The 22,339-nt window shown below is 35.8% G+C and overlaps 1 protein-coding gene across 5 annotated transcripts in view; it reads left to right on the top strand.

Moving 5' to 3' along the window:
• FNBP1L (formin binding protein 1 like) overlaps positions 1–22,339 on the top strand; it is a 127,324-nt gene that overhangs the window by 60,044 nt on the left and 44,941 nt on the right. For 4 of the 5 annotated variants that reach the window (XM_023641614.2, XM_070268715.1, XM_023641613.2 and 1 more), the window contains exon 2: positions 12,320–12,435. In XM_023641614.2, coding sequence (XP_023497382.1) covers positions 12,320–12,435 — 116 coding nt within the window. Of the gene's footprint in view, positions 1–8,795; positions 11,802–12,319; positions 12,436–22,339 lie in introns of those variants that run through there. The other variant, XM_070268716.1, reaches the window with a different exon arrangement.

Raw genomic sequence — 22,339 nt, 5'->3', positions numbered from 1 at the left:
CACCTGTCCTTGGTCTCCTTCAGCCAGGTCTGTCTTCCTATCCCAGCTTTCCTCAGTTATTGTGTGGGGAGCAGCCGGTGGGAAGCTTGGCAGCTGGGTCCCTGGTCAGCTCTGCTCCCTGTGGTTAGAAATCTGAGAGGCACTTTCTCATAGCCTCATCACCATCTTTTTATAAATTATTTTGTATCCTTTGTGTAGAATCTATTATGATGTGCTGAATCATTGCCTTTAAAAAGACATGACTCTGTCATATATTTGAATGCAAAACAGGGAAAGGGATTCTTTTTTTGCCCCTTCACCCTCTGATACCTCCTATATCCTTAATCTCAACGAATGACCTTGCCTCCTATTTTACTGAAAAGAGTAGAAGTGATCACAAGAGAATTTTCCACAAGCTACCACCACCACATCTTCTAAGCTGTGTAGACCTGTTCCTGTTTACTCTGCCTTCTCTCCTGTTACTGTAGGTCAGCCTGTCCACTTATGTACACATGTCCTCTCTCCTACTCAGAGTTCATTGCGCCAGTTCTTCCTTCTTTCTTCTATATTATCAATGTTTTTCTTTCTCTTGTTCACTTAGTCACCCCAGTTTAGTTCAAAGCAACTTTATCCTTCTAGTTCATGGTGCTTAAAATTGATGTCTTTCTTTCACAACTCACACTCAAAACATCAGAAAATTTTGTTGACACTGCCTTCAGAATATATCCAAAATCTGACCACTTTTCAGTACTCTGCTGCTCCCACCCTGGACCAAGCCAACCTGATCTCTGGTCTGGACTATTGCAGTGGCCTTCTCAAAAAGTCTCCCTTGCCCTGAGACGGTTTTGTTTTTTTAATCAGCTTAGAAGCCAGAGTGGTCTGCTTAAAAACCTGAGTCAGGTCATGTTAGGCTTAGGCTCAAGACCCTCTAAATGTGTTTTCATTTCACCCAGGATTAAAGCCAAGGTCTTGCGGCCAGCCCAGTGGTGCAGCGGTTAAGTGCACATATTCTGCTTCGGCGGCCCGGGGTTCACTGGTTTGGATCTCGGGTGCAGACATGGCACTGCTTGGCAAGCCATGCTGTGGTAGGCGTCCCACATATAAAGTAGAGGAAGACGGGCATGGGTGTTTGTTCGGGGCCAGTCCTCCTCGGCAAAAAGAGGAAGATTGGCAGCAGTTAGCTCAGGGCTCATCTTCCTGAAAGAAAAAAAAAAAGGCCAAGGTCTTTATGGTGGAAGATAAGGCATGTGCGATCTGGATTCTGACCCCACACATCTCCATTTCAGCTGTTACTACTCTTCCCTCTGCTCCTTCAGCTGTAGCTTGCCAGCTTCTTGACTCTTCCTGGAGTATGTCAAGCATATGCAGGCTTAGGGTCTTAGTTTAACAACTAAACCTGAAACTGCAGTAATTCTCCAGGTAAGCAGACGCACTAGGGATGTTGACAGTTTATCCAAAGTAATAGGCATGAAGGCAGAGTAAAAGCACAGAGGTGTTTGTGGTAAAAAGAGAGTTAGAGAGTGAGGAATTATTTTCTGATTTCTTGTCTTTTAGTGAAGTAGGAAGGTAGATTATTAGTTAAGAGTGAAAGGATAGGAGGTGGTGTAAATTTAAAGTGAAAGAAGAAGGTGTAAAATAGTTGGATAGGATAATGGGGTAGTAGAAGGGTTCAGCCTAAGTAGCGTTAAAGCCTCTTAGGTTAATAGGCTAATAAATTTCAAAGTATGATCAGTTAGTGTTGTTCTTTCCTTTTTTTCTTTTTACCTTTCTTCAGCAGCATGGGAAAGGTTTAGTGAAGAGGTGAGTATAAGAGCAGGGTTGAAATTTGGCAAAGCAAGAGAGTGCAGGGACAGTTGAGGCTGTTTGCAAGGAGTGATTATAATGATGGCTTATGGACTCTAAGCTGTGTAAAGATGTAAATGAAGGCAGGGGGAGGGCAAAGGATAGTGATAATGTGTCAGGATCAGTGGATTGGGGTCTCCATGAAGTCAAAAAGTTATTGGCCTTGGGGTACTGGAGTTCATGAGTTAGACAGGGCTATCCATCTCAGAACTATGATTCTTGAAATTTAGTTTCTTCAATATCCAGATTTCTTCAAAATCTGGATAGATTTTGAAGTCACTAGAGCTTAATTTAAAATTTAATTGACATTTTTAATTAAAAATTAAAAGTAATCAGGTGAGTTTCCCAAATATACAAGTTTGCATCTATCTTAAAAAAAAAACAACCATGAGAAAACAAATCTAAATAATTAAGTTGATTTTTTTTTTAAACTTTACAGTATTCCTCAATTTACTTTGGGGGTAGATGTTGTTGACTCTGAATTGTAAATTGATTTCTTAGCTCTGTGAGACTTAAAAAGAAAAAGTTTCCACAGTCCCATATGAATCAAAGAAAAGTCAGTTGTGTTAGATCTTAAAAATGTTTTTTGGTAGTACTTTGGTATTCAGAAGTGCTGGAGAAACTTTGGCAGAAAATCAGAGCCATAGAGTAAGCCCAAACTAGGACAGCAAAGTCATTATTCTGCTTTTTAGTGAAGAAAGTCTTTTTTTATGCAGTTGTGACCCTTGGTGCTTGACCAAAAGTACTTTATTGGGACTTCTTTTGGATGCAAGGCTGTGTCAAAGTAATTAAAAAAATAAGGATCGAATATTAAATAGTGACTTCTAAAAAAAATTAGAACATTTTGTGAGACATAAAATAGTTTTTTAACATTAAATTATATTAAAGATATCATTATATAGATAAAAGTAAGAAGATTGAATAAATGTACTATTTATTACCACACTTACTACTATATACTCGAACCTTGGAGCAACATGTAATTCATTTGATTTAGGCTAAATAGTATGGACGTTTAAGTTGGACTTTAATTTAAAATGTTTTCCTTGTGTTCCCAAATAAATAAGGTAAAATAACTTTAAACATTTTACAAAATTAAACAATGCCTGAAGGAAACAGAAAATAAGAGCTTTCTTGAGTTTAAATATGAGATGGTAAGATTTAATTAGGGCACACCACTGATGGAGAGATGTATTTCACAGAAGCTGTGATAAGAATGAATGTGTTGGAAAAGGAGGTGAGGGGATAATTAAGGCAAAGAAATGGAAGAAGTTGGACGCAGCTAGTAATCCAGAAGAAATACATAGAAATGAGTAGTGCTAACGATAGAATAGGAAAGTGCGGATAAGTTACCTATTTTGATGACTTAATATTATTATTTATTTCTAATCCATAGATAGTTTCAGAATACTGCTAAAGTTCACTTCTTTAGTTTGTCTTGAGCCTTTCCCCAACATTTTCCATAGTCCAAGGTATTTGCTGGCATGGAGTAGGGAAAAGAGTGATCTCAGACTTTGAAACTAGGGATTGGATAGGACCGGCCCCATGGCCGAGTGGTTAAGTTTGAGCCCTCCGCTTTGGGGGCCCATATATAAAGTGCAGGAAGATGGGCATGGATGTTAGGTCAGGGCCAGTCTTCCTCAGCAAAAAGAGGAGGATTGGCAGCAGATGTTAGCTTAGGGCTAATCTTCCTCAAAAGAAAAAAAAAAAGAACAATGAGAAAGTATGGTTAAATTTTATTTTTCAGATAATGAAGGTTACGCTACAAGCTATAAAATCTCTTTGGATAAAATTCTTAATTTTTAAGGTTGATTTTTAAAATATTCAAAAACATCACCGGACAATGGTACAAGTAGAGAACACTAGAGAAGCCCAATAATTGAGTTAATTATATTTGACTAAGGTTTTAAAATACTTTTTTAATTAAATAGATCTCAAATAAAAGCCAACTAAAAAACACAGCAATCAGCATTAAAAGACAGCATAAGAGCAAGATATACACATTTAACTACAAGTGAAACAAAGTTCTCTGCCTTGTAACTACCTTGGGAAAAAAAAATTCTCACTTGAAAAAAAAAGTACCTGTAAAAGATAGAAGTCTTGAAACAGAAAATTTTAAATACTGTATTATATAGCCATATTATAAAATATTTGTTGCCCTAGACAGTAAATCCACAAATTGCAAATATGAATTTGTCAAATATAAATTTAATATTATGAAATTTAAAATATAGAAACAGTTTTCATTTTTGAGATAAATTTTATTCAATCCATTGAATAACATATCTGAGTTTTTTACTAGACATACTAATTTCAATACAGTAACAAACAGTATAAATATCACAAACTCTAAACATTCAAAAGTGAATGATTTAAATTTTGAAAGGAAGTCACCACAGAAACTAATTTAGCAATATCATATAAGTAATAAAAAGGCAAAGTAAATAGTAAGAGATCCAAACAAGATTCACGCTTGAAATATTAAAATATTCAGTGAACAAACGTTCATTTTAAATTCTGTAATTTTACTAGATATTTTACTTTTTCTCTAAGCAGTACTAAACAAAAATGGATCAATTTTGAAACTGCAAAAGAACTTCACCATAAGGTTGGTCTTGTTACTCTGAATCCAAGAGGGAACATTAGATAACAAAGTACAAGTTTATTTTTCATTTCCATATACTAGTTTCCAAGGAATCATTTGAATAACCATCAACAAAATGAAAAGACAACCTAACAACTGGGAGAAGACATTTGGAAACCATATATCTGATAAGCGATTAATATCCAAAATATATAAAGAACTCATACATCTCAACAACAAAAAAACTAACAACCCAACTAAAAAACAGGCAAAAGATCTGAACAAATATTTCTCCAAAGAAGATATACAGATGGCCAATAGACACATGAAAAGATGTTCAACATCATTAACTATCAGGGAAGTGTGAATCAAAACTACAATGAGACATCACCTCACTCCCATCAGAATGGCTATAATTAACAAAACGGGAAACAAGTATTGGAGAGGGTGTGGAGAGTAGGGAACTCTCATACACTGCTGGTGGGAGTGCAATCTAGTGCAGCTACTACGGAAAGCAGTGTGGAAATTCCCCCCAAAATTAAGAATAGAACTACCATACAATCCAGCTATTCCACTGCTGGGTATTCATCCAAAGAACATGAAAACAGGAATGCATAAAGATACCTGCACCCCTGTGTTCACTGCAGCATTATTCACAACAGCCAAGACTTGGAAACAACCTAAGTGCCCATGATGGGACGAATGGATAAAGATGTGGCATATGTACACAATGGAATACTGCTCAGCCATAAGAAATGATGAAATCCAGCCATTTGTGACATGGATGGACCCTGATTGAGGGTATTATGCTAAGCGAAATAAGCCAGAGGGAGAAAGTCAAATACCATATGATCTCACTCATAAGTAGAAGATGAAAACAACAACAGTTACACAGAGACAGATTAGATTGCTGGTTACCAGAGGGGAAGGGGGGAAGGAGAAGAGTGAAAGGGGTGAGGCACAGGTGTGTGGCAATGGATTGTAACTAGTCTCTGAGTGGTGAACATGATGTAATCCACACAGGAATCGAAATATAATGAACAACTGAAATTTATATAATGTTATAAACCAAAGTTACCACAATTACAAAAATCATTCGAATAGCTTCATTTGTTCACAATGATTTTAGTATTCTTATGAGATTCAATTACTTAAATGTTAAAACCAGAAGAGATAAAATGAACTACATCACACAGCCTAGTGCATACACGGCACTTACTTGCTGACTGAATAACCATTCTATTTGTACAGCACTTTTGAATTTACACAGTGCTTTCACATATATTACCAGACGTTGCGTACAAAACCCTATTGATAAGGCATTTTGCAAATGAGAAAACCATATTTCTGAAATCAAAGAATTCAATCATTTTGACTCCAAGTCTTATTTTCTTTCTACTACAACACATCACTTATCAAAAATAAGTTTAGTAATTAACGTTCTTTAGTAAACAATGGTTCCAGACTCTTTGTTTTATAAATACAGTAGTCCCCCCTTAGCCGCAGTTTCACTTTCTATGGTTTCAGTTACACATGGTCAATTATGGTCTGAAAATATTAAATGTAAAATTCCAGACATAATTCATAAGTTTTAAATTGTGTGCTGTTCTTAGTAGTATGATGAAATCTCACCCTGTCCTGCTCCATCCAGCCCAGGACATGAATCACTCCTTTGTCCAGCATATCCACACTGTATATGCTACCTGCCCTTTTAGTCACTTAGTAGCTGTCTCAGTTATCAGACCGTCGTGATATCACAGTACTTTTGTTCAAGTAATCCTTATTTTACTTAATAATGACCTCAAAGCACAAGAGTAATGATGCTGGCAATTCGGATACGCCAAAGAGAAGCTGTAATGTACTTCCCTTAAGTGAAAAAGTGAAAGTTCTCAACTTAATAAGGAAAGAAAAAAAATCATTTGTTAAGCTTGCAAGATCTACAATAACTTTTATTACAGCATATTGTTATAATTGTTCTGTTGTATTCGTTGTTAATCTCTTACTATGTCTAATTTATAAATTAAACTTTATCATAGGTATGTATACGAAAAAATATATATAAGGTTTAGTACTATCCGCTATTTCAGGCATCCACTGGGGGTCTTGGAACATATCCCCTGCATATAAAGAGGACCACTGTATGAAGCTGATGCCCAGAATGCTTAAGAGACCTGCCCATACCTGACTAGCAACCAAAATGGGATGGGGCTAGATAGATTCTCTCTTAAAATCACTGCCAGTTTTATATTCTTAGTATCCAAATGTATAAGTGTTATGAATACTGTTATTAAAAATGATGCATTTCTTTCACCAGGAGAGAAATATAAGGCTGAAAAAAAAATTGGGGTCACGCATCTAACATCTGTGCCCATCTTCCTCTACTTTATATGTGGGATGCCTGCCACAACATTGCTTGCCAAGTGGTTGGTGCTATGTCAGCTCCTGGGATCCGAACCAGCAAACCCTGGGCTGCCAAAGTGGAACATGCAAACTTAACTGCTGCGCCACCAGGCCAGCCCCTCATTATTCTAATTAGTTGAGGTTTTAGACATTTGTTATGGTGACCAACTCTAAAAATACCTTTTGGAGAGTTAATAAATAAATGTAGCCCAAGGATCTGTCCGGTGGAATTATAGCATGAATGATTTTTGAGTATTGGAGAAAAGGAATGACATTTAATTTTTTTATATAGTCTGACACAGGTCTTAGATACAGAATTCTTTAGATGATTTAGTTTTTCTTTGGGAATTGTGAAAGAGCTTGAAATAGATCTAAGGGAGTGTATAAATTTGGAGCAATGTATTCTTTTTTTAAAAAAAGCTATCATCTCTTATTGATGACAGATGCTTTTTTTTTCTTTTGGTGAGGAAGATTGGCCCTGAGCTCACTTCTGTTGCCAATCTTCCTCTTTTTTTTTTTCTTTCTCTCCAAAGCCCCAGTACCTGGTTGTACATCCTGGTTGTAAGCCCTTCTAGTTCTTCTGTGTGTGGTGCTACCGCAGCATGGTTTGATGAGTGGTGCATAGGTCTACACCCAGGATCCAGACTGGGAAACCCCCGGGTGCCAAAGCTGAGTACGCAAACTTAACCACCTGGCCACTGGCTGGCCCCTTGGAGCAGTGTATTCTTGGTTTAACTTGGGAGGTCATTAACTTAAATAGAAAACTGGAATTCTATGTGGATACAAGAGAAGGTAAAGATAAAAAACAGTAAGACCATATCAGTAGGGTAGGAGGACTTGATGTAGATCAGATGATAATGCATAATTTAAAGCAGGGGTCTTCAAAGTAGAGCACATAAGATGATTCACTGAGATAAGGAGAAAAGAGCTTAGAACTTCTATTTATGTATGTTATCTAAAAAATAAGAATCATGACACTTTACTGTATTTTAAACATGAGAGGTCGGCCCCGGAGTGGTTAAGTTCGCGTGCTCTGCTTTGGCAGCCCAGGGTTTTGCCACTTCGGATCCTGAGCACAGACATGGCTCTGCTCATCAAGCCATGCTGAGATGGTATCCCATATGCCACAACCAGACAGACCTACAACTAGAATATACAACTATGTACTGGGGGGCTGTGGGAAGAAGAAGGAAAAAAAAAAAGAAGATTGGCAGTAAGTGTTAACTTGGGTGCCAATCTTTAAAAAAAAAACCCAAAAAACTATTAAATATGAATTGACCCTGGAGTTGTTGACTTAAAGTTTCCTATAAAGAAACCATGGGTCAAATGTGATACTATAATAAAAGCATAGATAATAAGAAATGGCAAGGCTGATGCTCCTCATTTTAATATATTTGAAAAAAATGTACAAACAATGTTTATTAACAAAGAAAAGAAATACAACGGCTACTTAATAGTATAGACTAGAGGTGGCCTCTCCCAAAGAAATTATTAAGATTATTTGAAATATGGCTACTGGTCTGTTACTGATAGTAACAAAGCTTGCCCTGAATGTATTTTGTGTCTTATGATCAGATAATAATTTGAAGCCATCATAATTAGCAAGAGTTTGAAAAATAAGAATCCACATCATGACCTCTGCAGTTTTTTTAGTGATGTTTAAAATCATGTGATAACCAGTCAAGACTATACTGAATTTCCCTGAATTTGTTGATAAATATTCAGAAGTCCCCCTCCCCCTTTATTATGGTAAAATACAGATAACATAACATTTTCCATTTTAAACAGTTCAGTGGCATGAAATATATTCACGGTGTTGTGCAATCATCACCACCATCCATCTCTTGAACTTTTTTCATTTTCCCAAATGGAAACTCTATCTGTTGAACAATAACTCGGTTCTCCCTTCCCCTGAGCCGCTGGGAACCACCTTTCTACTTTCTATCTCTTTGTATTTGATTACTCTAGGTACGTTGTATAAGTGGAATCATACAGTATTTGTCCTTTTGTGACTGAATTATTTCACTTAGCATAATGTTTTCAAGGTTCATCCATGTTGTAGCATGTGTCAGATTACCCCTTTTTAAGGTTGAGTAATATTCCATTGTATGTATATACCACATTTTATTTATCCATTCATCTGTTGATGGATATGTGGGTTGCTTCCACCTTTTGATTATTGTGAATAATGTGTTATGAACAAGAGTATTCTGGAATCCTCTGAAATTTCAGGCTTAATGGGGAAAGAGAGCACGCTATTAGAAATATACTTGCTCTTACATTTGTGGTAAAAACAGTGATATAATATATGTAAAACAACATGGTCACAAACTAATGGTCTTAACAAATACTGTTAGAAGGCTCATAGAAAACACCCCTAAAGAAATACGTTTTGGGAAATACTACATGCTGAAAGTTTGCTATACAGTTTGATTAAAGTACAGATGTTTCTACTATCTCAGCTTATAATGTTTGCTAGATTCTTTTTCAACAATGAAGTATATTTACAGCTACTTTTTTGTGAAACACTCAAGGAAAGGTGTATTGAAGAAGATTTATTCTGAACAGTAGATGACTTGGAACAGTGTTTTATGAAAAAACCATGTAATAACCACTGATAGAGCAGTGACTTGACTGGAATTTTAAAAAGGAAATTGGGATATGGTTGTAATTTATTCAGTTCATCATTTATAGGTAGGCAAAGAAAAATAAAGCCAGAAGTCCACAGAATTTTACAGCATATTTTGATTATGGTTAATTTTATAAAAATACCACCTTTAAAATGCAGTGGATAGACTTTTTACAGTATTTCCAAATGAAATGGGGAGAGACCATTGAGTATCTTTGTTTTACACAGATTTCCTCTTCATCTCCTGGGTGTTTCAAATTTGTTGACCTTTTCTTTAATAAGTGGCTGTTAATAATATGCTTTCCTAGCAGGTAATTTTGAGAAAATTTAATATGTCTGTTCAAGGTAAAAGAGAAATTTTAATAGTGAGTAAATAGCTGCTTTTCCAAAGAAACTCGAGCTATGGAGAAACCATTTTGATGGTAAATGTTTGGAAATGCATCCATCATTATATAATTAAATGATTTGTGTCACCTACAGGTTATTATATCTGCACACTTAAAACACTTGGAAGCAAATTTCTTACTTGTTTTAAAGTTAGTATATTAGTCAGGGTTCTCCAGAGAAACAGAACCGACAGGATGTTGGACAGGATGTTTGCACACACGCATACACACACACAGAGAAAGAAAGATTGAGATTCTGATTTTTAAGGATCGAGTCACACGATTTTGGAGGCTTGTGAAGTCCAAACTCTGCAAGGCAGGCCCAGGAAGAGTTTCAGTTCTAGCCTAAAGGCAGGCAGTCTGCTGTCAGCATTTCTTCTTGCAGGGGAAAGGTGGTCTTGGTTGTATTAAGGGCTTCAGTTGACTGGATGAGGCCCACCCACATTATGAAGGGTAATCTGCTGTATCCAAATTCACCAATTTAAATATTAATCTCATCCAAAAAATGCCTTGGCAGAAACATCCAGGCTAAATATTTGACCAAATATCTGGGTTGTGTTGCCTAGCCAAATTGATGCATAAAGTTGCATCACAGTTAGTTTCAGTGGACTTTGAACCCATTTGTTAAAAATATAAAGATGCAGTGTTTTCCGATTAGTTTCTAAAAATAGCAGACTGATATCAAGGACGTTTATTAGCCAAATTTTAACATAAACCTTTGCATTTTGGTGGATGAGTTTGAAAAAGGAATTGGAAAGTATAGTCACCATTGAACTTTTTCCATTCAGATCTTTATATCTTTGTGAGGTGTCATTTGTTTCTCCAGCTATGACAACCACTAGAAACTAAATGTCACAGTTTAGAACCAAGGCCTTCAAAGTCCTTTGCCATTAAGTATTCAACCAAGATTTTAGAGGTTATGAAGTATATTCAGTTCATTGCTCTCAATAAAATTGTTAATATTTTAAAAAGTCACGGCCCAAAGGCATTTGTTTGTTAAATAAGAAAAAAACTGTTTAAAAATGTTTATTTCATTTTCACTTATTTTTAAAATTTCTGTTTTATGGATTTCATAATTACATAATGTAATAGTATAGGTATATATAATTTATAAATTTACATATAATAGAGATATTTGCTCAGATGTTTTACTAATAGGGGTTTGTAATAAAAAAATTTTGGAGATTTCATCTAGAAGGTACAAGTGTACTACCAAATTTGGTGAAGATGATGATGATAGCCTTTGAAGCATTTTGGAAAAAATGAAGGATGATTGTTTCAGCTTCAGATTATTCTTTTTTTGGAATGTTTTTGTTGAGAGTTTTTCAGTTGGAAAGACTATTTCAATTTATAATGGGAAGTATTACTAATATGCTGATTAAGTTTACTGGGCAGTGCAGTCTTGCTGTTTTCAAGTCTACTTGGAAGCCAAATGATAAAGTTGCATGAAAGAATGGAAATAGAGTAGTAATATCAAACTATGATAGCCGGATGAATTCTTTCTGCTGTTTGATTTAAGGAAGGGAAAGAGATAAAAGGCAAAGACGTGAAGATGATTCATTTGTAAATAACAAATGTGATTAAACTATGGGTTATTTAGGGGGAAGAGACAGAGCTATAGAAAGGGGTGATGTTTGAATATTTTGTCAGCATTATAGACTTTTGATGTGGGAGAGGGAGAAAGCACTAAGTTATTAGTCAATTTGGAAAGTATTCTTGAAGGACACGAAATGATGGTTTCTCAGACAACAGGTAGAAGGGAGTATCTTCTGAGGATTGAAAGATCCTTGCAGGACTAATGATACTTTGTTATGTGTTAGTGTCATGTTTACTACATTGCAGAACACTTACTGACAGCACTGTAATCCTATTGAGGTGGGTGATGAGACTCCCGTTTTAAGATGGAAAAAGTTCAAAGAACCTTGGTAACTTGCCCAAGGTCAAACGTCTGGTGAATGCAGAGCCCAGAATTCGACTCCAGGTATATTTGGTTCTGTTCAGCTAAATAGTTCTTCATTGAGTGATTGCTGTGGTGCTATGGTGCTTATGCCTCAGGAGTGCAGAATTGAATAGTATGTGGTTCCTCCCCTCAATATAGTATGGCAAGTGAATGAGATAGTAATTTTTAGAGAGGTTTGTGGATCCAGAGAAAGACCGCTTATCCCAGTCTGAGAGTTTAGGGCCAGTTTCTGGAGGTCATAGTTCCTGAACTGAATCTCAAAGGAGGAAAAAGAGTTACTTGCAAAAAGGTGACCAGGAGAGGGTGTTGCAGCCAGAGAGAACTACATGTGTAAAGGCATTCAGGAGTAGAGTAGCATGATTTATGCTGAGGAACCTATTTCTGTCTGGTCTTAAAGGATGAGATGGGTGGGGACCAGCAGAAGAGCCTAGGTTTTTTCTTTTATACCTATTGCCTCTCTGGACAAATATCAGAAGCTAGTTAAATATTTGTGGATAAAATTTTAGACTTTTCAATATGTTTTTACCTTCCTTTTCTAGGATCAGTTCGACAGCTTAGACAAGCATACACAATGGGGAATTGACTTCTTGGAAAGATATGCCAAATTTGTTAAAGAGAGGATAGAAATTGAACAGAACTATGCGAAACAATTGAGGTAAGTTAAATTTTTTTCCAGCTCTCAGAAATGAAATTACATGTTTAAATAGTTGAATATTAGATAAACATGGTATACTGCAGGTTAAATTCTATGTTTTTCATCAGAATTAGATTGAATTAAGTAACTGGCTTGTTTTAATGATAGATTTAATTAAATCATTGCCTAGTACCACAGGGAATATTGGCTGGCTAGATCATGAGTAGCTTTCATTCCAAAAGGATACTTGAAATCCTAAAATCAGAAAGCAAAATGCCAGGAAGAAGAAATACCTAGGTATTAATTCTGTGCTTTACAGTTTTATTCCCTTGTGACTTTTTGCTTTAGTAATCTTTCCAACGCATTGAAGATTCAGTTTCTCATTTCTTCAGTTTCTAAGGCTTGGAAATTGAGTATGTTGAGCTGAATTTCTTTCTGTCAAAAATCAGATATTTATTACTGGTGAAAGTGATTTTGGAATATGTGTTAGAAGATAGAAGTTTTAAAGGGAAAATTTTAGTCTTAAAACAAATGGAATTTATCTTAAGGTTTTGTTCAAGCGTAAAATCATTGTTAGACTGCAACTTGACAGGAAATTTTCCTGAAACTTATTCAATAAAAATGGTGCTTGAAATCTAAAGACTAGAGAACAATGTAAGGTTCTAAGTGTAGGGGTTAGGATTCTTTATATTGCAAGTGACAGAAAAATCAAACCAAAAAAATGTCTAGAAAATCCAGGCGTATTTTGATTGTGGGGTCAAATGTGTCCAGCCTCCATTTCTTGGCTCTGCTTCCTCTTGTTGCCTTTATCCTCAGGTTCCGTTCAGTACCATCCTTTCTAGCCCCTGAGCTCTAGATTTTGTATCTTCATTCTCTCACATTCTGGGGAATAATGATAGTCTTCTCTCTTGTGCATTTAGGAGAGGAGAGAGGAAGGAAAAGGGGCAAAGAAGAAAGTGAAAGAAGGGACAGGAGGGGAGTGGAAGGAGAGCAGAGTGCAAGCTTGTATCAGCTTCTTTTCTCCAGAATCCCAGCAAAGGTCTCTGTTTGTCCTGTGATCCTGATTAGGTTATATGCTTATTCTGAACAATTCAATGAGATGAAAGTATTAGATTGACTTATAGCTAGTGATAGGGGGATGGGTAATTACTCAAAAGAATTTAAGGTAGTGGAGTTGCAGAAGGAAGGGGGATATTTGAGTGGTAAACCACATATGTGCACTACAGTAGTAGTGGTTTATGCAACTAACTGACTGGGTGTAGGGATGGAATAGACTAATATGAATAGATTACTTAAAATATTTTTATAATGATACATATACTATTATTATGACATTTACTGAAATAGTGGCATCTACTGTTTCATACTAATTTCCTGATCCTAAGGTATTTTCCATATGAAAATAAGAACAGGGAACCTACTAGTATATTAATAATAATAGTGATAATATTTCACCTATCCAGAAGTTACAATCTGGGAACTTTACCTCTCAAGAATCTAGAAGCATTAAGGACCTCTGAGAAGTTAAGATAGCTGTCAAAAAAATGTGTTCATGTGTGAACAGTGAAAATTTTCCCTCATTTTTAATTTGATCTCAATTCTAACACATTAAGTTCTCTGGTTTCCAAGTTTTCCAGTAGAAGTGAGGAGAAGAAATGCTTTAGGCAGTACAGTGATGGCAGTGTGAAGTGACAAACTATAAAAGAAAAGACTAAAATGTTACAAAAAATAGATGAAGGGTTTCCAGCCTAAAAGTACCTGTCAGTAAAAGAATGATGAAAAATACTGTGGAGTAGGCAATTTGAATAAGTCAGATGTACCAGCAGTTTTAAACTTAAAAGGGTATTCAATCCATCAGTGTAGAAAGAAGTTACAGAGCAGAATGTACAGCAAGATCTCCTTCTTGCTTACTCAAGTTTGTGTATACAGTTATGTATAGAGTTTGTATGCATTCTGAAGAGGCCTAGAAGGATACACCCCGCATTATTTTACAGTGGTTACCTCTGTGGAATAGGACTGGGAGGACGGTAAGGGAAGGAACTTACACTTGTGAATTATTGAAGTCTTGTCAATGATTGCCTCTTATTTTTATAGTTTAAAACACTTATTCTTAAGCAAAGAAGATACTGTAGCTCAAAAGAGAATCCTATCACAAATTATAAAATAAAAATTGGTAATTTATGAGGTAAAACTTCAGCAATCTGTAATATTTAACTGTCCAGAATAGCTCCAGCCTCCAGGGGCTTTAGGTTGGCCAAAGTTTTACCAGAGCAGCAGGACTCTAATCAAACAGCAGAGTTGTTTCCCTTTTTGTTTTGTGACTTAATAATAACCATTATCGTTTTCACTTGCTTATGAAAAGAGATTTGCACACTGCTGAAGCAAGGGTGGCTAGAGCCCATGATTACATGACATGAAAAATAGAATTTTGTGAGAAAAGTAGGTTTTATTATGTACACATGCTCTAGATCAGTGACTGGCAAATTTTCTTCTGTCCCAGCACACCAAAGAAATTTGGTACATTTCCATCCTAGCAATGGCTCTCAATTGTAGTGGTTCTCAGCAAGGACAAGATTACTGGTGTTGAGGAATTCCAGTAAGGAAGAGTTAGGAAGGAGGCATGTTTAACTTGAAACCACCAACTCCCTCCTCTGCCTCTACATGCAGATTTGCTGCTTTGGATGAATACTTAGTAAATGATTGAATTATCAGCTGCTCTCTGTGGTATCTGTTTTGTCCGAGGGGAAGAGGTTTGCCTTGTTTATTTCCTCCTCTTTAATGGGAAAAATTCTTTTGGTTAACTCCCTCCTGTGTTTTCTATTGCAGAGGACAATTTCTTTCCTAGTGAGGCAGTTTTTTTCCCCTCCTAAATAGTAACTGTATTCAGAATGTTAAACATTTACTTTTTAAATATATCACAGTATTAAAATTTCTCAGTCTTTGGTATCCCCAGTTTATTTTCTTCTTCTCTCTCTTCATCTGTTTTGATGGCTTTGGTTTCACTTTATTTTGGTTTTTGGTATTGATTGATTTTTGGTAGTGTTTTGAGGATGGGAATAAATAGAAAATAAAGCATCCAATCATGTTTGAAGACATAGTTTTAGACAGTTGAATCATGTCCATTTTGACTGAGAAGTGGTGACTTAAAGTCTCATTTGGTAGAATGCTTTTTGCTTGCAGACAAGAAACTGAAATTAGTCATTCTTTTAATAAACTTATGCAATTGTATTTATACGGCAGAGATTAAAATTTCTTAAGTGAAAAAGGTCTTTATACGTGATAGGTACATATCATTTTTTTCTAGTGAAAATAATTACAGTATTCAGTTCTGTCATAGAGATTGCTTGCTATATGAAATTATATTCCCCTACTTCCACCCCACACCATTCCTTTTTGGTTCAAATGTGGCAGTGTGGTATACTGGAAGAGAAATAGACTGGATGACAGGAAGCCTAAAATCTATTCTTTTTTCGCTCAGGAATGTTTGCCCTGAGCTAACATCTGTTGCCAATCCTCCTCTTTTTGCTTGAGGAAGATTCGCCCTGAGACCATCTGTGCCAGTCTTTCTTTTTTTTTGTATGTGGGTCACTGCCATAGCATGGCCAGTGAGAGATGAGTGGTGTAGGCCCATGCCTGGGAACTGAAACTGGGCTGCTGAAGCAGAGTGTGCCATATTTAACCATTGGGCCATGGGACTGGCCTCTAAAAGCTATTCTTATTTTAACCAGATCAGAAATTGCTCCAAATTCCTTTTGATCTTTTGTTCATTTCTGTACCCATGCCAAGCCTGGCAACAAAGCTGGTGTCTCTAGAGCTGAGTGAATATAAGTTGAATGAATGAATAATTGAATGGCCTGTGCTTTAGTTTATTTTAGAAATTAGAATCTCTGACCATATGCTGAACCTTTGCCCAAGTACTGCTTTCTATCCATACTAGAGTTTGTGTCATACGCATCATTGTGACAAGGTTGTTCTACTAAGAGCTGTCCTAGATATTTAAGGTAGGCTTAAATATCGAATAATCCAAATAAAATTAGTTTCTATTTTCTATTTAGTTTTTACTTTCTCATGCCTCTTTTTCAGAATTTTTTGTTACTGTGTCATGCTGTTAAGTCTCAGAAGAACCCAGGGAGCTCATCTTCATACTGACTTTCTGAAAGTGGAGATTACTTTTATTCTTTGATCAGCCATTTAACTCTCAACTGCTTTGGCCTCCCCAGAGATTTTGATCAACTGCTTAATGGAGTCAACCTTAGTAGTGGCATCTGGAACAGGCAGGAGGAACTGTTCCCCATATTTTGGGGTTTAGGTTAACTTTCTTCATAGAATTGGATCTTGTGGAAACTTCCGTTCCTGTCAGTCTCAGTGGTTACTGAGCCAGCCTGGGTACATATCTAGGTGCCTGTATCAGATGATTTATTGCTAAATAATTTTTGCCTCTTAATTCTAGAATATAATCTCCCTACTAAAATGTAAATTCTACAAAGGGAAGAGATTTTTGTTTGTTCTGTGCGCTCCTTATTCCTAGCTTCTATAACAGTGCCTGGCCCAGAGCAAACACTTTTTTTGTATTTACTTAACACTTATATAGCGTTTAACATGTCAACACTATTCTGAGTGCTTTTACACATATTAATACATTTAATTTTCATAAAAACTTAATGAGATGTCAGTATTATTTTATAGATTATGAAACTGAGTTACAGAGAGGTGAAGGAAGAGCTAGCTGGGTTCAAATCTGGCTGCAGAGTCTGGGCTGTTGGTGTTACATTTTGCTGCCTCTCAGCATAGAGAGAATGAATAATTCTCTATCACCAGTGCCTAGCACCACTGAGACATCTTTGGGTCTCTAAGGTATTTTACTACAGATGATAATAAATTATCTAAAAACTACATCACATATTCTTTCCAACTAACGCATCTGCTTATAATGTAACAATTCTATAAATTTGATTAAAATATAAATTAAATGATGTGCTACATAAATTTAGATCTAGTTGTATGTTTTTCCATAAAGGTAAGAATAGGTAGGGGCTGGCCCCATGGCCGAGTGAGTAAATTCACATACTCCAGCTTCGGTGGCCCAGGGTTTTGCTGGTTTGGATCCTGGGTGTGGACCTAGCACCACTGATCAAGCCATGCTGAGGCAGTGTCCCACATAGCAGAACTAGGAGGACCTACAACTAGCAAATACCACCGTGTGCTGGGAGGCTTTGGGGAGAAGAGAAAAAAACGATTGGCAACAGATGTTAGCTCAGGTGCCAATCTTAAAAAAAAAAAAAAAAGATAAACACTTTAGAAGTCTGTCTTCCTTTTAAGAAAATGTTTTTCTTATTAGAGAAGGTAAAATATAACCTTTCAAGAAGCTTATGTATTTCCTTCTTAGGTGACATTAAGAATACTTCTAGAGGGGCTGGCCTGGTGGCGTAGTGGTCAAGTTCAGCACACTCTGCTTCAGTAGCCTGGGTTCATGGGTTTGGATCCCATGTGTGGACCTATACAACTTGTCAGGCCATACTGTGGTGGTGACCCACATACAAAATAGGAAGATGGGCACAGATGTTAGCTCAGGGCCACTCTTCCTCAAGCAGAAAGAGGAAGATTGGCAACAGGTGTTAGCTCAGGACCAATCTTCCTCACCAAAAAAAAAAAAAAGGGGGGGGGGAAGAATACTTCTGGGTGTTTTTTAAACCTCTTTTAGAAAGTCTTCATTTTTTAAATTATGAGAATTTAAGACAAATACTTTTTACTTTTGCTATTCCCATAACCTATTACTATAAATTAGAGTTAGGAATAGCATAATGTTACTTTAGTCCTCTCTGATTCTTGACTTTAATATTCTCCTTTACTCTATTAGCTATTTTTTCCTGATGACTTATCAGAGGAGAGGAGACAGCATGGCAATTGGAGAACCTTTCTTTAATGTCATATAACTGTATTTTCTTGATATGTTTGAATTGAACATCATATAGTTATCATTAGAATATTTTAGCTGTCTGTTTTTCGATCACTGGCATTCTTCTGCTCCTATCCTTGTACTTTTTGTGTACCCTAGAGCTGTATTTTTATCTCATTTCATTCTGTTATACCTAAAAAGATATAGGTATAACATCCAATTTAATTATCCATCAAACTACTAACTAACCTGCATTTGCAAGAACTGGGTTGTTTGAATGTCATTTTCAGTTTACATAGGCTGTTGTCTCATTTAATCTTCACAAGAGTTTGATGATCTTTGTCATCATTCTATTTCTAAGACCTGTAGATTACTTGCCCTGTAGTAAGCATCCAACAGTAAACTTTCCTGGAATGATTCAGTGAACTGTACCGCTTTACTAGTAAAGAAACTCAGGCTCCTCACCTTAACAAGAATTGCAAAGCCTATTCCTGATTTTTATGGTAAAATGTTTTCTTAGATTAAATGATGAAGCAGAACCCAACAAGTAAAACATAAAGCTCTTAAAATAAGTTCAAACCAGTTGTGTCAAATATTTTGATAAGTTTTCCAATGAAGAAGATTTAAAGACCATACTGTTTAAACAACTGAAAAAATAATTTGGTTGTTAATGGTGTTGGGTGTATAGATCACTTAGTCAATCTCTTAGCTCTTTCATAATACCTTGAATAGTTTTATTTCCAACTTATTTACTTTTTGTAGTTATTTGAATTGTGTAGCAGTAACTAAAATGAGGTAAAAATCTTTATTTCATTATCTTATATATATAAAAATATGGACAAATCAGACAGATTTAACTGCTTATTTGAATCTGGGACTGCGAAGTTGTTATATAGTTCTCTTTTAAGAATCTGATATTTCGAAGGAAAACAAGTTATCAACTTGCAGGACAGAATTTCTCTGAAAGGTATATAATACTTAAATCTGTGGTGGCAATCTGCTTCTTCCTCAGTCTAAATGGAACAAATAATTTTTCCCTCTTTTCTATCTTGAACATACCTGAAAATATTCTTCTAAAATATCTGCAGTTGCCTAGAAACCACATTGTTATGCCTATCACATCCTAGATAGCAATGAATTGTTGCATATGTTCTTTGGGTATAGACTATGAAGCTGATACTATACATGCATAGCCCCGTTCACATTTTAGGTACAGTGTACCCTTGACATACTAAAGATAAAGCAACACTAGGAACTGGCATTTAAGAAATGAGAATAGCTATTAACTTTGTTTACCTTCACATCCATTGAAGCTCCTTTGGTTTTTTTTCTCCTAGGTCTTTCAGGCAGAAATACTTAAGTCTTTATTCTTGTCATCTATTTCAGCATCTGCAACTGGTAGAGGTATAAAAATTGAGAATGAAGCATGTCCCTTTAAAAAATAAATACAATATTCAGAATTTCTTCTAATATTACTTGTAGTAATCCCTTTTTTGTAGACTTAATTTTTAAAAATTGTGGTAAAATGTACCTAACATAAAATTTACCATCTTAATCATTTTTAAATGTACATTTCAGTCGTGTTAAGTATATTCATACTATTGTGCAACCAATCTCCAGAACTTATTCATCTTGAAAAACTGAAACTCTACACCTATTAAAAAACAGCTCCCTGTTTTCCTCTCCCCCTAACCCTGGCAAATCTATTTGCTGTTTTGATGAATTTGACTACTCTAGGAACCTCAAGTGAAATCATACAGTATTTGTTGTTTCTATGACTGTCTTATTTCACTTAGCATAATGTTATAAGGGTTCATCCGTGTTGGGACACGTGTCAGAGTTTCCTTCCTTTATAAGGTTGAATATTACTTGATTATATGTATATACCACATTTTGTTTATCTGTTCATCTGTTGATGAACATTTGAGTTGTTTCCACCTTGTGGCTATTGTGAGTAAAAGATGCTATGAACATAGATGCACAGATATCTATCTGTTTGAGTCCCTCCTTTCAATTCTTTTGGGTGTATAGAGGAAGTGCTGAATCATATGGCAATTCTATGTTTAATTTTTTGAGGAACTACCATACTGTTTTCCACAGTGGCTAAACTATTTTGCGTTCTCACCAGCAATGCACAAGGGTTCCAATTTCTCCACATCCTTGCCAGTACTTGTTATTTTCTGAGTGTTTTTGATAGTAGCCATCCTAGTGGGTGTAAGAGATATCATTGTGGTTCTGATTTGCATTTCCCTAATGATTAATGATACTGACTTTTTTTGTATACTTGTTGGCCATTTGTATACCTTTGGAGAAGTGCTATTCAAGTTCTTTGCCCATTTTTTAATTGGGTTGTTTGTTTTTTTGTTATTAAGTTTTCAGGTGTTTTATATATATTCTGGATTTTAACCCCTCATCAGATACATGATGTGTAAATCCTTTCTCCCATTTCATAGGTTGACTTTTCTCTGTTGATTGTGGTGTTGGATGCCCAAAAGTTTTAAATTTTGATGTCCAGTTTATTTTTTTCTTTTATTGCCTGTGCTTTTGGTGTCATATCCAAGAAATCACTGCCAAACTCAGTGTCAAGAAGCTTTTCCTCTGTATTTTCTCCTAAGAGTTTTATAGTTTTAGGTCTTATGTTTAAGGTTTTGATCCATTTCAAGTTAATCTTTGTATGTGGTATAAGGTGAGGATGCAACTTCATTCTTTTGTATGTGGATATCTTTTACATTTAATTTTCAACTATATGAGAAAAGATTCGTGGCTATGAGTGGTGGAAAATCCAGTTGAGCCAGTTTGAGTATAATGGGAAATTTAATGACAAGAGAAACTTAGGGATTTATTTTTTAATATCTTTTATTGATTTGATTTTTTAATTGAGTTCAAGAAGAGATTGAACAGTCAAGCTGCTGGAAGGCCTGGGATGCAGCTAGGTCACAGGAAAAAAGTCAGTATCTGAAACACAGCCAGAGCCCTTTGCTGTCATTGTCTTTTTTGTTCTTGCTTCTTTTGGTGGAATGACTGCATTCTTTTAGTGCAGACTGGCTTTCTCCACATGGCAGGAAACAGTCACCAACAGTGCCAGTTTTATTTATTTATTTATTTATTTTATTTTATTTTATTTTATTTATTTATTTTATTTTATTTATTTTATTTTATTTTATTTACTTTATTTTATTTATTTTATTTTATTTTATTTTTTATTTTTTTTATTTTTTTTATTTTTATTTTATTTTATTTTATTTTATGTTTTTTGAGGAAGATTAGCCCTGAGCTAACTGCTGCCAATCTTTTTGCTGAGGAAGTCTGACCCTGAGCTAACATCCATGCCCATCTTCCTCTATTTCGTATATGGGACGCCTACCACAGCATGACTTGCCGAGCGCTGCTTTGTCTGCACCCAGGATCCGAACCAGCGAACCCTGGGCCGCTGAAGCAGAAGGTGGGCATTTAACCGCTGCACCACCAGGCTGGCCCCCTACAGTGCCAGTTTTATGTCTCAGAGGTTCAGCTCTCATACTGGCCTCAAAGCTGTATCAGGGCCAAAGACTTAAAAATTCCAGGAGAACTCTTTGGCCCAGCTAGATTCAGGTTACTGTCTCTGGATCACTTAACTGAGGCCCACAGATAGGACCATTTGTATTAATCTGGCAACTCCTAAGCATATTATCTGTTAGATACAGGGAGGGCAGTTAAGAAAAGGGATGCTAATCTCAGGTGTATACTACTACCCTTTTGCCAGAAGAAATAGTATGATTTGTATCCCATTTTACAAATAAATATGGTATTGATCACCTGTTAAACAGTAATTAGAATTCAGCCTCTCAACTGTTGAAAGATTGAAAAATTTATAGAGGTGATTTTCAGCCTTTAAAATTTTTTGAGATCTTGTACTCTATCATTTAATTGTAAAATGTAGTTTTAGTAAAAGTGAATTAAAGTCTTGAGAAATTACTTGGAATGTTTTATAATTCTCACTAAAATAAAAATAAATGTAAACATGGCATAACTAGAATGGGTAAAAAAGAT

Source organism: Equus caballus, chromosome 5 (genome assembly GCF_041296265.1).
Source record: "Equus caballus isolate H_3958 breed thoroughbred chromosome 5, TB-T2T, whole genome shotgun sequence".
Lineage (NCBI taxonomy): Eukaryota > Metazoa > Chordata > Mammalia > Perissodactyla > Equidae > Equus > Equus caballus.
This window is presented reverse-complemented; position numbering and strand designations above follow the sequence as displayed.